The sequence below is a fragment of the Populus trichocarpa genome, chromosome 11, assembly GCF_000002775.5.
Source record: "Populus trichocarpa isolate Nisqually-1 chromosome 11, P.trichocarpa_v4.1, whole genome shotgun sequence".
NCBI lineage: Eukaryota > Viridiplantae > Streptophyta > Magnoliopsida > Malpighiales > Salicaceae > Populus > Populus trichocarpa.
In genome coordinates this window covers 5823462-5841657 of record NC_037295.2, presented here as the reverse complement: position 1 = coordinate 5841657, position 18196 = coordinate 5823462, and the positions used below count along the sequence as shown (strand labels likewise).

Below are 18196 nucleotides of genomic sequence, written 5' to 3'. Positions count from 1 at the left end.
GCCTTGTCAACAAAAGGGTGAGTTGAGTTTGGGCGTTTTCTTCAAGTACGTGATCTTAAACAGTGTTTTAGATTTTAATATAGTTGTTTTTTAAAGTTTTTTTTATTTAAAAATATATTAAAATATTTTTTTATTATTATTTTTAAAAAATTATTTTTGACATCATCATATTAAAAAATATATATATATATATATATATATATATATATAATTTGAAGAATTTTTTTTTTCAAAAACACTATTAGACTGCAACAACAAATATTGTCTTGGATGATAACTTTTCATCTTGGCCCGATATATTTACATGAGTAGCGAATGATAGAGAATTATATAAATAATATCTTGAGGTATCACCTAATAACTTAAGTTTTGGATGAGATAGTTCTTTGACATGATATCAAAATTTTATTAACCAAGTGGTCACTTGTTCAAATCTTATCATTTTTATTTTATTTGATAAAAATTAAGCACAAATTAATATGAATGTATATAAATTTTAAGTTTAAATAATTTTTATTTGAGAGGATATGTTAAAAAATTATATAAATTATATTTTAAGATTTTACCTTGTAGCTTAATTTTTCATGTAAAATGGTTATTAGTTTATAGAATTATATTTTTTTTCTTCCCCCCTTCTCTTGTTTTTTGTTTTGTTAAAAAATCTTTCAACAATCTAGGAAAATCCTGGGGCTAATGGTAGAGAAAGTTAGCTGTTCAAAATTGAGACAAAATGCAATTTTAAAGCATGTTAAATCTCAGGAACTAAATTAAAAGGACTAACATAACAATACTGAACATGGCTTGAAAATAAAATTACAAGCCACGATAAATAACGGAAAGTCTGCAAGGAAAAATAAAAAATTGTTGTCTCTATAAAGATTCAAAGAAACTCCAATCTCAATTTCCCTTGTCTTATTCGTTCTGCTTTATATAGCCTGCAACACTCATCGTCGTCCACTGATGTTGGGCAGAGCATGGATGGCCAAATGCCCTACTTGGAAGAAAAACAAGTGCTAATTGAGAGTAATGACAACATTGATTTGGCTGAAGGATTACGAATTCTATTCCATGTAATTCAGCGCATTGCAGCGAAGGCTCCTCTTCCATTGGAGAACAGGTTGCTTTGTTTCCTTTATCTCCTCAAACTTTGTCCATGGAAACTTGTAGTTAGCCATGTGTCGCCTGCGCGCAGCCACTCCAAGGTGATCTCCCTGGCCCTGTCATGCATAAACAGGTTAGTCAAATTCCCATGAGATTTAAAAACCATGGCTTAATGATTTCTAAGACCTTGAACTAATAGCTTAATTTTTATGCCTTATAGGAGCTGAAATTTTGAGCTAAAGATCTGTCCCTGTGACACTCTTGCTTCTGTATCTTCAAGCATTCTAAAGGTCTGTTTGAAATCTTACCCTGAGGCAGAGCCCATCATCGACATCACAAATCGGGTAATCACTAGGGCAGCAGTATGTAGATTCAGCGCAGCAAACAGCATTCTCATATGGGCAGCAACCATAGATTATGCAGGAACTGAAAAGCTTAAGAATGCAACAACATGTCTCATCACTCGGGCAGAAGGAGGAGTCTCCACAGTCACTTGGTTGAGGGCAGGGAGGAGGTGGCGATGGTGGTGGTGGCGGTGGCGATGGCGGCGGCGGCGGCGAAGGTGGTGACGGTGGCGAAGGCACTTTTGTCGGATAAGAGGCGTCGGCGTTGATTGCACAAACACCATAAGGTTTACTAGTGTTTCTTCTTATATAAAAATAACCTTCCATTCCCCACTCCGTGCCCCATGAATTCTTCACTATCCAATAATCTTCATCATTTTCTGAACCATAACCGACTATCAGAATAGCATGATCAATGTCGTTCGGATCACCAGAGCAGTCACCGTCATAGATTCCCTGATCATGTCACAACAATCTAATAAACAACACTTTTTAACAACGATCCGAAGTTCCATGAAAGAGAAGAGATGCTTACACCAGTATATAGCTGGAAATCTAGCGCAGAACCATCCATACCAACACTGATGGGTTGTTGCACAGTAGCACAAAGGAGGGCACTATCTGATGGATCTACATCTACATACCCTTCAATGGATACCACTTTCTTTTCCTCCTAATCAAACAGAAGCGCCATAATAAGACAGAGACGAGATATGATAATTTTCCTTTCCAAAAACAAAATAATTTGACTCTGAATTAACATTAAGGAGTGGTTATGTATACAGAGGAGCAAAACCTTTGCTGTGTTGCAGGTGCCATCAACACCCGTATAAGGATAATCAGCTTCTGTATCAATCCCACCATTGCCTATAACCCATTGGAACGCGGAGTCCATGTCGCCTCCTTCACACCCATAATTATTGGTTGTATCACAATCCACCAGTTCCTGTTCTGAAAGGCTAATTAGGTCTCCAGTGACAATGGCGTTTATTGCTTCTATGGCCCCAGTTGTAGAGAATGACCAACAACTTCCTGTGAACAAAAACCGGGAACGCACATTTGTAAAGTGAAAAACGTTTGATAATCTATCCTTTTAGACATCAAAGACTCCATACTTCGGGAACTACAATTTTACACGAGGAAGGCGGAGGAGCTATTAACTGGAACTAAGATTGAGTGACTTTTCATAAAAAAAGAAGAAGAAATTTTGGTTTTTTATTTGGCTATTTCATCAGGGAAGAAAAGCTAAATTGCTTGTGTTTTTTTTTCTTTTGGCTCTTTCATTGATGATGTCTAGTAGCATTATAGTTTTATAAATTACATGATAAATATAGTAAAGTAATGAGCAATTATTGTTTTAAAAAACAAAGTATTTTTTTTTTGTCAACTAAGAAACATGTTTTTCTGAAATATATATGCATAATATTTTTCAAAAAATGACAGACATCCTAAATTGGTTACCAAGAAGTCCACCCTTCTCGTTAGATAAGAGAATTATGCCTAGGGACTTGAAATGTATACGAGGCCGAACACAAGCCACACCAAAGCAACAAATCCTATTTTTTTTCCTAGTAAATCTTTGACATTTATTTAATATTTGGCACGACGCCCCTACCTACCAGTCAACGGAGAATGGGGGCTTAAGACTTTTACATCACCGACCAGAACAGCACAACAAAACAACTTAAAGGTAAGTAGACGAAGCAGATCTTTATTAATTGTTTTTTAAAATAATTTTTATTTTAAAATATATTAAAATAATATTTTTTTAATTTTTAATTTTTTTTAATATTAACATAGTAATTTTCAACCACAGTGTCAAACACCATTGAAATATACATCTCCTCCTTTTTCAACAGAAAGAAGTGATAAAATGAAAAATATAAAAACTGCAACATTGATTAAAAATAATTTTTAGAGTATTGTATGATTATGATGGAAAAGTTATGGAAATAAAAATGAAGTATAAATTTTACTTTTATTAAATTTTGGAAATGATTTTTGAAAAAATTAATAATAAAAGAATTACAAATAGGATCAGAAAAATAAGTGATGAGTGACTAAAATATAATTTGTTTTAGGAGTATGAATACAAAATAAGAATAGTTATAGATACAAATCATAGACAATATAATAATGATTTTATAAATCACTTGCATAACATCATACCTTATCTGTCACTTACTTAGTAAGATTTATAACTTTTTGTGTTTGTATAGACTTTTTCTTATTCTAATTAACATTGTATTAGGTACAATGGGGCAATTTTAAATTGTTATATAAGATTTTCTCCTTGTTTGGTTATTTTTCTAGAATTCGCTACTCTAAGAAGTGAGTACATAATTATAAAATTTAATTTAAAATTGATATGGCAAAATATTTAAGTTAATGTTAGGTAGGTTGATTCGGTCATTGAATCAAATCAAATTTTTAATCGGATCAATTAAGTTTTTATTTCCAACTTAAACTAATTTATTCAGTTGAGTCATGCCGGATTTTATAATAATTAGAAGAAGCTGCTACTCTATGAAGTGAGTACATAGTTATAAAATTTGATTTAAAATTGATATAGAATAAAATTTAGGTTAATGTTAGGAAAGTTGATTCGGTCATTGAATTAAATCAAATTTTTAATTAGATCTAATTTAGTTTTTGATTTAATTAAATTTCGGATTAATCTGTTCAGTCATGCTAGATTTTATAATAATTAGAAGAGGCTACTACTCTAAGAAGTGAGTATATAGTTATAAAATTTGATTTAAAATTGATATAGAATAAAATTTAGATTAATGTTAGGAAGGTTGTTTCGTTCATTGAATCAAATTAAATTTTTAATAAAATTGACGATAGCCAATATAAAGTTATTAGTTATTTATTTGTTACTGAGTAAATAAATTAAAGAATGCGATGCATAATCTAAAGAAACAGAGAATTACCACAGTCGCCTTGGTCCTTAACAGCAGTGACAACCCCCTTGTTCCTCCAATCCAAGCTAGAAGGAGCATCGCACGTTTGCAAGTGTCTGTGCTTCCTCTTCTCTTCAATGGTGATGGGTTTTTTCACCTTCGACAAATACATTTCCCTGAACTCCTCATTGCTCAAATCAGCAAACTTATTCAGTCCCACCTTATGCTCCAAACCTGATTTTCTCTTCCCGTTCTTCTCAATTATATATTTCAAGTTCCTTTTAAAGTTTCCGATCCTCCTTTCTGCCTCCTCTGCGTGCTTGTACACCTTCTGGTGCTTCTCTTTCCATAGTTTAAAGACTTCAGTGATGCCTTCCTCTGTAAGACCCTCGTGAAGGTCGTTGCTCACTGTGGAGTACTCGCCAGGGAGGCCGGAAGAGAGGCATGCCAGTGGAGCTAGGAGCAAAAATATGAAAAGGGTCAGTTGTTGTTTCTGGGATTCCATTTATCAGAAACTGGGCTGCCACTGATTTCTAGAGCAATCTACGTTCTGATTTATACAGCTAAAGCCTGGGAAAAGAGTGCCTAACTAACAGTCAGCATGCTCAACACAACATCTTCATCATTTCTTGTTTTCTGCTGTTAATAAAAATGGAAGAAAGTGGAAAGCAAAATCTGCATTTTGAAGTGACCAAAATGACACTTGAAATGAACAAATAGCAGGAACCGCAGAGGATAGTTTGGTTGTTAGGACTTGGGCAAAATGGAGACTTACAAAGGAACAAATAGCAGGAACCACGATGATATATTTATACGCGCACGTGTAGAAATCAATCAAAATTACTACTAGCTAGTAGTTGTTCAAGATATAAGAAAAAATCTTTAGATACGTGGTGGCTAGTGGTAAAAGTTTGGGATCAAGAAATTTGTTTTTTTTTTGTTTCAGGTTCGAGCCCTGTAGTTACTCATATGATGGCTACTGGAGACTTACATAGTCGTTAACTTCAGGACCCGTGGGATTAGTCGAGGTGCGCGCAAGCTGGCCTGAACACCCATTTTAAACTAAAAAAAAAATATATAAAAAAATAAAATAAAAAATTAGTACTACAGTACATAGAGAGATTAATCAGGAGACAGTCCTATTACAACAAATATACAGTGTTTGTGTAATCAATAATTAAACCAGAAAACATGGAGAAAAAAACACATGGAAACTCAACTGATGATGCTTAACATGAGAAGAATTCCATGGAAGTGGCATTCCTGCAGTACTACGTGCCTTTTTCGATGCCTCTATTGTATGATAACGGGCTTAGTCTAGTGTCGTATCATTTTTTCTATTTATTTTTTTAAAATATTTTTTATTTTAAAAAATATTAAATTAATATTTTTTTATAATTTTAATATGCTCACATAAAAAAATCTAAAATATTATTTTAATATATTTTCAATTAAAAAATTATTTTAAAAAGCATAACAATCCCAAATAACTCAACAGTTTGACACAGTTTGAACATTTCAGCCACAATGTTTTGCAAATTGAGTGGATTCAACTAACCTTGTACAACTCGTGCTCACCAGCTTGTGTGCTGTTTTGGAAAATTTGAGACTTGGAGCCTGGTCGGGTTACTAATTAATTTGATCAAGATTTTAACTCGAAAAAACCCAGGTCAAAATTTCATTTTCTTGAGTGACTTGATTCACACATAATTAACTAAGTCAATAATAATAATAATAATAATAATAATAATAATAATAATAATAATAATAATACCTAAAATTGAAAGAATTTTTTTTTATTTTTAATTATGGTGGTCTCATTTGCACATTTGAAACTTTAAGTTTGTTTTGTATTTTGAATATTGGAATTATGTTTGTTAATTCAAACTTTTAATTCTTTAAGTTTTTAATTAGATTTTTTAATTAATTAAAAATTATATTAAAATCAAGGCTAAAAATTGTGTTGAAAGCGAAGCATGTTTAAATTCAACATGCTAAATTAATTTTAATATAATATATCATTGACTCATAGGATTGATTTAGTGATTGAGATCTTTTTTTCAGATCTACCTCTAGCAATTATACTTTTATATTTAGATAAATAACTTTATCTATCCTTTTCAAATTTATAAGTAAGTATCTGATATGTTATAATTGAGTTTACAATTTCCCTCTCAAATATATCATTCAATCAAGTTCTTACATTCATATTAACATAATAATATTTTTATATTGAACATTTCTCTTGAATAATAAACGAATATAATTTTTTTTTTAAAAAAGATTATGGTTGAGTAATTTTGAATTTTTTTTCCTCTTATATCTTTACAAATCTCAAGGACAGTCTCCAAATGAAAAATATAACTTCGTCAATCTTGATATTATATAGGGACATTATGGACGCAATAAAAAATGTAAAGATATATTAAAACCTTACTTGAATAAATAAGGAAGACTTTAACTATTTACCCAATTTATTGAAAAAAAAGAAGATAAATAGCAAAAAGCTGATCAAATCCGGAAAAAGAGAGTCTATAAATGGAAAATGAAGCTAAAGCCACAGAAAACAAAGCAGAGTTGTGATGAAAAAGGAACATTAATGTCCCCTGTAATTTTTTTCTGCTTTTAACCGCTGGCTGTTGCGTACATAAATAATTGTCCAGTAAAATAAATAAATCTTCATAGCAGGAATGCCTGCCTGTGAAGAACATGAAACGGCAAAGATCAAGGGATCTCAAATTCTACTCCATGCGTGTGTTTCAGCGCATTGCATCGAAGGGGTTCCTCTTCCACCGGAGAGCATGCCGGTCTGTTGTCGTTTTTTCCTCTAACTTAGTCCATGGAAACTTGTGCTTAGCCATATGTCGCTTGCTTGCAGGCACTCCCAGGTAATCTCCTTGGCTCTGTCACACACACACGCGTGAAATTTCCCATTAAACACCTTCCCTTTATGCCATAAAATTTTATAAAATTTGGACAAACGACTTAAAGAATCTGAATTTTGATAGCTTGACATCTATCATTTTTGCTGCAAGATTAGAATTTCTTACCTTGAGGCAGAGCCCTTCTTCGACGTCACAAATGGGGTAATCACTAGGACAGCAGTATACGGAGTCGGCGCAGCAGACAGCATTCTCATATTGACAGCAACCGTAGACAATGCAGTAGTCAAAGACCTTGAGAATGCAACAGCAAGTCTCGTCACTCGGGCAGTAGGCGAAGTCTCCACAGTCACTTGGTTGAGGACAAGGGGGCGGTGGCACCGGTGTTGGCGGCGGCGGCGGCGGCGGCGGAGACAGAGGTGATGGTGGCGATGGGGGGCTAGTTGGAGATGGAGAAGAAGATTCTTTGGTTGGATATGAGGCCTCGGCATTGATTGCACAAACACCATATGGTAAATCAGTGTTCCTCTTTATATAAAAATACCCTTCCATTCCCCACTCCGTGCCCCATGAATTCTTCACTATCCAATAATCTTCACCATTTTCTGAACCATAACCGACTATCAAAACAGCATGATCAATGTCGTTCGGATCATCAGAGCAGTCACCATCATAGATTCCCTGTTCATGTCACAACAATCTAATAAACAACACTTTCTTACAACGATCTGAAGTTCCAACCATGCAAGAGAATCAGAGATGCTTACACCAGTATATAGCTGGAAATCTAGCGCAGAACCATCCATGCCAACACTGATGGGTTGTTGCACAGTAGCACACAAGAGGGCACTGTCCGTTTCATCTACATCTGTATACCCGTCGATGGATACAACTTTTATTTCCTCCTAATCAAATAGAAACACCATTAATGAGGTTTTTTTTTTTTGTAAATTTTCTTGAAAAGAGAACATTCATCTCCATGCTCTAGGATAAGGAAGTTCTTAATCTTGTAAATTCAACATATTCAGTATAAATTAGAATTAATCAAGGGGTTATACTAATGAGAGGGACCAAACCTTGGTTGTGTTGCAGGTACCATCAACACCGGTGTACGGATAATTAGCTTCGGTGTCAATCCCACCATTATTGATAACCCATTCAAAAGCATAGTCCATGTAGCCTCCTTCACACCCATAATTGGTTGTATCACAATCAACAAGCTCTTGTTCTGAGAGGCTGATTAGGTCACCAGTGACAATGGCATTTATTCCTTCTATGGCGCCGGTGGTAGAGAATGACCAACAACTTCCTGTGAACATTTCATGAGCAGCGAATCCACATTATTGTTTTCTCACACAATTGCAGGTAAAGTCATCCTGATTTTTTTTAAAAATAAATTAACCAAAATTATCTAATAAGTTCAAAAAACAATTTGGTTTGGTTAATTTCCGGATATTTTTGAATAGTTTAGGTTAATTTACTCACTGTAAGAGTAGACGACGAAACTTACCACAGTCTCCTTGGTCCTTGACAGCAGTGACCACTCCCTTCTTCCTCCAATCAAGGCTGGAAGGTGCATCACACGTCTGCAAGTTTCTCTGCCTCCAGTCTCTTGCAGTGCTCCTTTTTATGTTGATGGGTTTCTTCACCTTTGACAAATAAAGCTCCTTGAACTCCTCATTGCTCAAGTCCGCAAACTTGTTCAATCCCACGCTATGCCCCAAAGCTGCTGTTTTCTTTCCAGCTTTCTCGATTATATATTTCAAGTTCCTCTTAAAATTCCGGTACCTCTTCTCCGACTCTGCTGCATGTTCGTACACCTTCTGATGCCTATCTCTCCATTGTTGAAAGATTTCAATGATGCTTTCCTCCGAAACAAGCTCGCTAAAGTCATTGACAACAATGGGGTGCTCGCCAGGGAGGCTAGAAGACAAGCATGTCAGTAAAGCTAGAAGCAAGAAAATTATCAAAGACATTTGAGATTTCTTAGAATCCATTTCTGACACCAGTGATTATTTAATTTGATCTGTCTACTTTGTAATTTATATGGAAAATGTAGAAGGTGGGAAACTATATTTTGATCAAGCCTACCAGTCAGGCCACTAAAATGCCCTCATTTCTCATTTTCTGCTGTTTGCATTAAAAGTTGAAGAATTAAGGCATAATCTGAACTTTTAAAGGGACTTTCTGAAGTGATCAAATCATAAGAACTGTAGAGGGTGTTTTGGTAGTAAGATTGTGCATATTAGGGCTTTAAGAATATGGACGGAGCAAACAAAGACGTTATCATTAAATAATTTGCACGTATCTTTGTTGAATCAACAAACTATTTAGGGTATGGTATGGTGCTCATCTGCTATTCACATCCCTTGACTTACGAGTAGTGCACCTGATGAGAGCCTTGAGACATCTACCAGTCAATCTCCCCCCTGCATAAATCTTTATAAAATGTCTTTATATATATATATATATATATCTTTGTGTGTGTGGTCTACCTACTAGTCTCGTAATAAACTGGTAGATGGATAGCTCAGTTATCACTTTTGTCGCATGGAAACCAAGTCACTGATACAAAGTTCGATGATTAAAATACTTCATAAACAAATTCTTGTAAAGCTATCTAGAACCTCTTTTTTTTAAAAAAAAATGAAAATGGAGAGGATATAAAATACTTAGCCACCGGGGAGATGACTAGGAAAAAAAGGTCTATATCAATGTTGTCAAAGTAGCAAGCTGAACTTGTAAAATTATACGATTTTAAAAGTTAATTTATATACATTTGCTAAATCCTTGTCCTTCCTCTATGTTAAACCTATGCTAGCTACCAGCTGATCTTTCAAAATCCTATGTGAGTCTGATATACTCCTTCAATTTCAATTTCATAATTGTCTCCCTCTAGGTTAGTGATTTTAAAGAGGGTTACTAGGCAAGAAAGTGAAGTGAAGAAGAAACAAACAAAAGACGATACACTTCTTGCCATGTTAGCTCTTTCTGTCTACCTTATAAATTCAATTGAAATGAATGAATTTTGACAATATTTTTTTTTTTTAGTTTTATAAAACTGAGCATGGAAATTTTTAGATAAACAGAGTGTTAGGTTATTAAATATTTTATAAGCGTGCTACTTAAAACTAAAATAAAATACATTAACTACAAATTCATAAACAATAAAATAGTAACACTTTAGAAGATAGAGAATAACAAATGAAATTTGATAATAACGATTGTTTTTTTCCTTGTTTAAGTTATATAAAATTTCAAATAAACAGAGTGCTAGATTACTAAATATTTTATAAGTATATGTTTTGAAAAAAATAAAATACATGAATTAGAAACCCGTAAACAATAAAACAGTAATAGTTTAGAAGATAAACAATAATGAATAAAAAAATACGGTAACAATTTATAAGACATACAATAACATAACATATGAAATTTGACAATAAAATTTGTTTTTTTTCCTTGTTTGAGCTATATAAATCGAGCATAAATCCAAATATTATGAGGAATTCAACACCACATGTGACTCTATTACCTGAATGATCAATAACATGAGATTTTATCATGTAGGAAGTAGAGTTTAGCCATCTCTAGCAACCACAATCCAATCTAATTAACCATATCAATTAGTTGATAAAAAAAAAATAATAAAAGAAAGGAAAAAAGTTGGTCTTTAATATTTTCTCTCTCTCTCTTTTTTTTCTTAAAAGGGGTATTTATAGGGTTTTGCTAAGGTTTTGAATCAATTTCTAACCTCTTGATCTTAAGAGAAGTGTTGTGAACCCTTGATAAGAATATATTGAGGAGCCTTTATGTGTGAATACATGAAAAGAAGGTTAATTCTTGCATAATTATATTTCATTCATGGCTGACTAAGTTACCTACTTTTGAGGTCTTGTTGGAGCAATTTTAACGTCATTGTCACTTGAGACCACCTGAAGTTGGTAGAAGGGATGCATATCTTTCATTTAGATCCAACCTTGCTCAATTTAAAGATTTGTAACTCCACATTTATTCGTTGGAAGTTGCCAACTCGATCAGCCAAAACTGTCAAAATAAAAGCCAGTATACCGGACAACATGTCACTCACATTTTCTTCATTAAGTCTAAATGACGCGTCGTTTAAGGTTTTTAATTTGGGATTGACAAATTTTGATTGAGTCCATATTTTTTTAATTTCATTTTAATTGCACCCATAATTGCCAAACTTTTAATTTCATACAATTTCACCCCTACCAAACTCAATTTCCAGCATCTAAGTTGACTATTTTTTTCATTTTGGTCCTTAGTTCTGAATTTGTGCATTTTGACCCTTAATTAACTAATAAACTTTCAATTTCTTCAATTTGACCCTTATTTGATCAATTTAAACCCCTATATTCACGTGTTTTTTTTTTAAATTTTGTTCTTAGTTTTGGATTTCTTCAATCATGTCTCTAACTGCCCATCAAACTTCAATATTTATGAAATTAACCCCCTAATTTGACCACATTAACTCTTAAAAAATACAATTTAACCCCTAGACTATAATTTCTTCCAATTAAAGCCTAATTTGACTTCAAAAATCAATTTTTCTTGCAATTAACCATCAATAAATTTAATTAATCATTAAAAAAATTCTAATTGAATCCTTAAACATCCAATTTTGAATTTTTTTCCTTAAATTGATTTTTGTTTACCAATAAGGGCCTTCATTAGTCAAAAATACACTATCAAATTTTTCAATCTTGTATATTATGATATTTCTCAACCAGTCTTCGGCAATTTCCTGAGTGTTCTCATATATTCTTCTTATTGATATATCTTTTTTATTTTCTTGCAATATTGTTTTCAATTTTTTTATATTTTCTCTTTTCTCTTTTCTTTTTTTGTATTTTTTATTTATTTATATGGGCTTCAAAAATTAGTAACAACAATAGGCAATTAACCTTGTTATTAATAAAAGTACATATGTACAAGGGTATCAAGAAGAGTAAAAAAAAGGGCAAAACCACCTTTTGCTTCCAGACCTGTCAAAGGTCCATTATGCAGCCAAAACCTTGAAGACTTAATGGGAAAACCTTTTTTTCCCTCATTTCTTTCTAAGATCCATATGTTCATATACATGAAAACTCTAGGGTTCATGACATGCACTTTCTAGGAGAAAGAAGCATCCCACCAAATCAAAGCCAAACCAAAGTACCACAGGTTCAGAAATTAACATAGTAAGGGATTTCATTATTCATTATAATGAGGTAAGTCATAAGAAAAAGGTTGATACCTATGATTTTTAAGCTCTTTAGCTAAGAATTTTTGTTGTTATATCCTTACAAAGATTGATCTCGAGGTCTGGATAATAGGTTCTTTTTTGTAACTTTAAATCTAGGGTGCTTTTTTCTCCTTCTTCCATTTCCTTCCCTCTTATTTTTTTTGTTTCTATCTTACTAGATTTTTTTTTTTGGCTCTTATTGCCTCTTTTCTCTCTTTCTCCATATTTTTTCATCTTTCTTTCTTTATTTCTTTCCTCTCATGTTCCTTTTTGTTTTCTCTTTGTACTACTCTTTTTCTCTTTTTTTTTTTTTTTTTTGATATCTCACTTCTTTTCACTTTACTATTTCTCTCTTTTATTTCTCTCCTCTTTTCTCCTCATTCTAGTTGGATTTAGGGCTATTTTAAAGAGGTTTGGACACTTTATAAACTCTTTCATCATGACCATTGATCCCTTAACTGTTTATCCTAATAAATGAGCTATATCTAGTTGAATTTTTACCGAAGTTGTAACGGATTTAAATGGTTGTTTCAAACAATTATATGCAGTAGGTTCAAGGCTAATTCATTACTCACATTATAATTTGATATTTACAAGTCAAATTTTTTATAGAAATGTAAAAAAAGAAGAAGGGGAAAATGATGATATGGGTTTCAAAAAAAAAAAAAATGTAATACGAGTTTGTGTTAAGCCCATAACCAAGGTTTGACATTTTCGAGTTTTATTTGACTTTAGTCAAACCGAGCCTATTTTTAGGTCGGGTTGACTCTTTTAGGCTTTGTTTGACTATAGTCAAATTGAGGCCAACATGGGATTTTATTTGACCTAGTCAAATTGAACCCAACTAGGCCTTTTTTGGCTGAATTTGCTCATTTTAGGCTCGGTTTGACCACAATCAAACCTCGTCCAATCGATCCTATTGGGCTTGATTTGACCTACTCGGGCTTGGTTTGACCATGAAAACCAAACCCAATTGAGACTATTTTGGGCTCGGTTTGACCCACTCGTGCTCGAGTTGAATCTAGTCAAACTGATTTCAACGAAGCCCTTTTAGGGCTTGGTTTGATTCTTTCAGGTTCGATTTGACCTTTATCAAACCAAGCCCAACCTGGGGTTCAGTTTGACAACCGAGCCCACATTCAGCTCGATTTGACTCCTTTTAAACTTAGTTCAATTGAACTTTTTGGCTCTCTTCTTCGCTTTCTACCGTCTTTTTATTTTCTCTTTCTCTCTAGTTTATTATTGTTCATGTGAACAACCTATATGTCAAGGAGGATGTTATACTGTTTAGACTACACCTTCATCTACGCTTCATCTACACCTTTTTTTATAGCATAATGCATAAGAATAAAAGACTACACCTGTTTCAGTTATCTATAATTCATAATGAGCTACTCATTTTTTTTTCCTTCTAATGTAAGCTATATAAACAAGATAAAACAAATAACAGAGAGAGATGAATCTTCTCATTCACATCTATATATTTGCAATTACTCTTTTTATAATTTTTTTATAAAAAAAAAAACACCCTTTAAATACTATATTGACTTAGCTATTAAAATATTATTTTAATTTGCAGAGAACACCTAAACCTCAAGCCCTATATTATCCGTCAAGAGAGCTCAAGTCCAATGAAGTTTTCCCAGCTTCATCAAATACTTTACTATAATCACAGTGGGTTTCTTTCACTTTAGAAGCTTGGATTACATTCATAGAATGGTTCTCCCTTATAGATTTTTAATTTAGTCTTTAATTTACTGTTTATCTTGTCAAGAAACCTTTGTTCCTCGGACATGGAGATCACTGTATTAAAACTGTTGCTTGTTTGGACTAGGCATTTCGAAGCTTGTTTTCATTTTCTGAAGTAGCAAAATGTTAATAACCATGTCCGGCTTGGGATATCTGACAAGTGTACTCTAGGATAAGTTTAGAGTCGAAGGAACATGATGGTTGAGAGTTTTTATATTTATTTAGCTTGTTTGTGAGACTAAAATTTGAATTTTTTAATTTAAAATTGATTTTTTTATATTTTTATATGTTTGATATTAAAAATAATTTTTAAAAAATAAAAATTATTATTTTAATATATTTTTAAATAAAAAACGATTACTACTCCGATTCAAAAACTACATCGCAATATGATCATTATTCGTTTAGAAAGGTCACACTTACCACAATTTTTACATTTTATTATGTTTGACTAATATATATACAATTCAACCAGCAAGGGTACAAATCCTGAGCTCCCAGTTAGTCAATCAGGAATCGCACGCCTGTTGAGAGCATCCTCAAATCTAGAGCAAGAGTCTATTCTCATCTCTGTGCTATTGTCATTCTCCGGTGCAGGGTAATAATCTTCCCTCAACTGGACATCTCTGAGAGTTTGTACTTTCAAAAGAAACATCATGAAATGTTCATTAGCTGTGCCATGAACAAATAGCTTCCTCATAGTCCTACACTGTGCAAGCAATCCCGCTGCTGGGAGAGATAGGCTCCTTTTATTATAATCAATGTCCTGTGGAGGCCAATAGTTGAGCTCAGTCAGGTTCAGTCTTCCAATCCCATTAAGATAAAACCTCTCCCACGGGCTCAAATCCACATGTCCAGAAGGGGCAGTAAGAGCATATCCTATTGCAGCTTGACAGTCTATGTGCATCTTCGAAAGCCGAGGGTAGCATAGAAGGGAGCTGAGACCGAAACCATCTGGGGAAAGTCTTGACTGATGCCTACAGTCACCTTCAACTTTTATTTGTATCTCCTCCAGCATAGGGCAGTTATCCAATCCTGCCAAAACCAATGGATTCAGCAACTCGCCGACTGGAATCCAAAGTGAAAGACACTGCAGTTTTGCCCAATTACTAGAGGCGTATCCATTCTCGTTGTCATTATACTTCTTGTATTTCTTCTTCAAGTTTGCGTCTTCCCAAATGCCACGTCTCTTGTCTGAACATTTGAATCCATCATATTTAGCTGAACTGGTAGCCTCCGATCCTGATTGTTCAACCATTTCCCACACGCAATCTATGTGCAATCGTTGTAGACAATCTCGGATCGGTTCCAATGCCTGCAACGAGGTCACGGTATTGAGATGCTTGCAACAAGAGATTTTCACTTCAGTTAAAGTTTTCCTCAGAATAGAAGCTAGTTTTGTCATCCCTAATTTCGTGATCTTCTTACAACCCTGGACCTCAAACTTGGTGAGTCTTGGGCAGCCAAGGGAGATTGAAATCAAACCAGAATCAGTCAAGTCAGCACAGTTCTTGATTGACAATGATTCCAATCTGCTGCAAAGTGCAATCCCATCGGGCCGTGCATCTATTCCCTTACAGATTCCGTGAAACTGTCCCAACTTTAAAGACTTGAGCCTTGGGCACTTGGAATTAAGCATTTCCAGTGCTACCCACGTATCCCTAACATTGTGGCAAACATCAAGAACCAATTCTTCAAGCAATGGCAATGCAGAAAACATTTCAATTAGCATAGTTTGTCTGATTCTAGCATCCTCGGTCGTGTATCCATCATTATCTGGATCACCCCTGGCAGCAGACAAGGAACTAGAATCGACAAGGTGAAGAAGAGAAAGGCGAGGACAATTTGTGGCAAGAGATAGCAAGGTTTCATCTCCAACAAAACCAATGTATCTATGGTCAAATATACAGGCTGCTAAAAATTCACGGAGATTTGGGCATGCAGAGGTAATGGCAAGAATCTCATGGGACTTGAATCCCTGATCAGATGAAGTGTAATTAAGGATATTAAGATGGCTTAAAGAAGCAGCAATGGAAGGGTATGCTTCAAGGGCTGGAGGTAAATCTTCTGTCCAGCAATAGAAATGCGAGAGATCAAGTGAGGCAAGTGAATGGCAATGCTCAAACAATGCAAGAAAATCAGAGCCCAAAGTAGTTGGAGATCGCTTGTGCCAGCGAACAAGCTTAATCTGGCGTAAGTTAGGCCATTGAGGAGCAAGAAGATGAAGAATTGAAGGATTTCTTGCATAAACAGTGAGAGTTACAACAGAGGGAAAGGTACAATGGAGAACTTGAGCAAGAAGGGTAGTGTTTGGTGAGGAATCAAGAATTGGACGCCCCCAAGGGGAAACCAATGAGAGATCAAGATTAGAGACAGCTCTAAAGCAAGTTGGGAGAAGAAAGAGGTCACGGATATTGCCTCTAAGAGAGAGACAAGTGCGTGTAGAGCGCTCTATCAAGTGCCATTTAAGGCACACAAGGGACATGGCGTTGCGGCTACGTGTATCTGTTATCAAGGAGAATATACTGGAAAGGATTGCATCTGGTATGTCATGGAAATGAACATTAGTGTTAAATTTTTTAGCCATTTCTTCTACATGTACATGATCAGTGACCACTTACGTACGTGGAGTATTTCTTTCTGTGGATCCTCTATATATGGATAAAATGATAACGAGAGACAAAGGATGATTATGAGTAGTGTATCTTTTTTTGTGGGAAGGTGATGGTTATACACACACAACTTGAAATTGTGTTCTTTATATATACATGGAGCTGCAGGGACTGGGAGCCCGGATTTTCTACCTAAGGAGATGAGTGAAAAAAAGAAATTGAAGAAGATTAGATTATTCAAGAACACAAATTGGTGGTTTGTGTTGAGAGATAGATAGAGAGAGAGAGAGAGATAAACGACGTTCAAATCTTTTATGTGGTGTGAAAAAGAAGATAAAGTAAAGACAAACCTAAACCTGGTGTGAGAGGGAGAACGGAGATGCATCTCTTACACCCTTGCGCTATGGTGAAGACGAAAGATTCCAGAATAGAGACAGGCGGATTATCACAGATATAGAGAATTTCTTACAAGGTGCCAATATATCGAAGATGAAAACACTCAAGTGGAACTGGTTGCCTGGAGTTGGAGAGAGTATCATGTGTGTGTGTATAGGTGAACTGGAATTTTGAGGATGAAGATAAAGACACAGCAGGCGTGGAAAAGTGGTGGATTCAAACTTGGAGAGAGAGAGAAAAGAAGAAAGGCTTCAATGGTGTGAGCTGGTGGCCTGCACGGAAGGAGGAGGAGGAGAAGTTTGTGCATACATATGGTGAGGTGTAATGGTGAGGATGGAGATAACGATACAGAAGCAGATCAAGCTGGTGGCCTTGGAGAATGAGAAAAAGATAGAGAAAGAGGGCCTGTATTGTTGAAGACAAAGATACAGTATAGACATAGTGTTTTTATGAGAGCTAGTGGTTGGTGGGCTGCCACTTGCTATGACCAGTGCTCCTATTGATCATTATCCATTCCTCTTTTATTATTCCTTTTTTTTTATTTAAAAAATAAACAAATCTTCCTCCTGCCTTTTTTCTGTGACATTTCTGGTCCTCTTTTTTCCTCTTCTGTTTCTGAAAATATATAAATTATCGACGTTACAGGTTAAGATCGTACGTCATTCATGTCTTCTATTACACACCGTATAAATTGAACTCTCAACTGCCTTCTAATCGGATCGAAGCTACTGAGTTCCTTAACTATTTTGTTAAGGTTACACACACACACACACACACACACACACACACACTTACAAATTTTTTTTATTTTTTTTTTGGTGATGTGGGTGATGGATGGAAGATGGGATTTGATTAGATTAGATTTTGCAAAGTGATAACAATCCATTATTTTCTTCCAATTTTAGTGGTGAAAGGAAACCACAAATACAATAAAGTGGTTGATCCTTTCTCGTCATAA

At 34.5% G+C, this 18196-nt stretch overlaps 3 protein-coding genes across 3 annotated transcripts; all 3 read right to left on the bottom strand.

Moving 5' to 3' along the window:
• Positions 1–746: 746 nt before the first annotated feature.
• On the bottom strand, positions 747–5070 carry LOC7472304 (low-temperature-induced cysteine proteinase). The gene is made up of 5 exons (XM_002317381.4): positions 4382–5070; positions 2242–2477; positions 1981–2118; positions 1410–1901; positions 747–1217 (listed from the first exon to the last, which is right to left on the bottom strand). The coding sequence occupies exons 1-5, from the start codon at positions 4854–4856 to the stop codon at positions 1062–1064; spliced, it is 1497 nt and encodes a 498-aa protein (XP_002317417.2). The 5' UTR covers positions 4857–5070; the 3' UTR covers positions 747–1061.
• Positions 5071–6804: 1734 nt separating this feature from the next.
• On the bottom strand, positions 6805–9512 carry LOC7472305 (low-temperature-induced cysteine proteinase). The gene is made up of 5 exons (XM_002317382.4): positions 8744–9512; positions 8310–8542; positions 8001–8138; positions 7402–7914; positions 6805–7254 (listed from the first exon to the last, which is right to left on the bottom strand). The coding sequence occupies exons 1-5, from the start codon at positions 9228–9230 to the stop codon at positions 7111–7113; spliced, it is 1515 nt and encodes a 504-aa protein (XP_002317418.3). The 5' UTR covers positions 9231–9512; the 3' UTR covers positions 6805–7110.
• A 5087-nt stretch (positions 9513–14599) lies between these two features.
• LOC7472306 (F-box/LRR-repeat MAX2 homolog A) lies at positions 14600–17667 on the bottom strand. The gene is made up of 2 exons (XM_024581626.2): positions 17193–17667; positions 14600–17034 (listed from the first exon to the last, which is right to left on the bottom strand). Exon 2 carries the CDS (start codon positions 16815–16817, stop codon positions 14736–14738), a length of 2082 nt encoding a protein of 693 aa, XP_024437394.1. The 5' UTR covers positions 16818–17034; positions 17193–17667; the 3' UTR covers positions 14600–14735.
• Between the last annotated feature and the right edge of the window lie 529 nt (positions 17668–18196).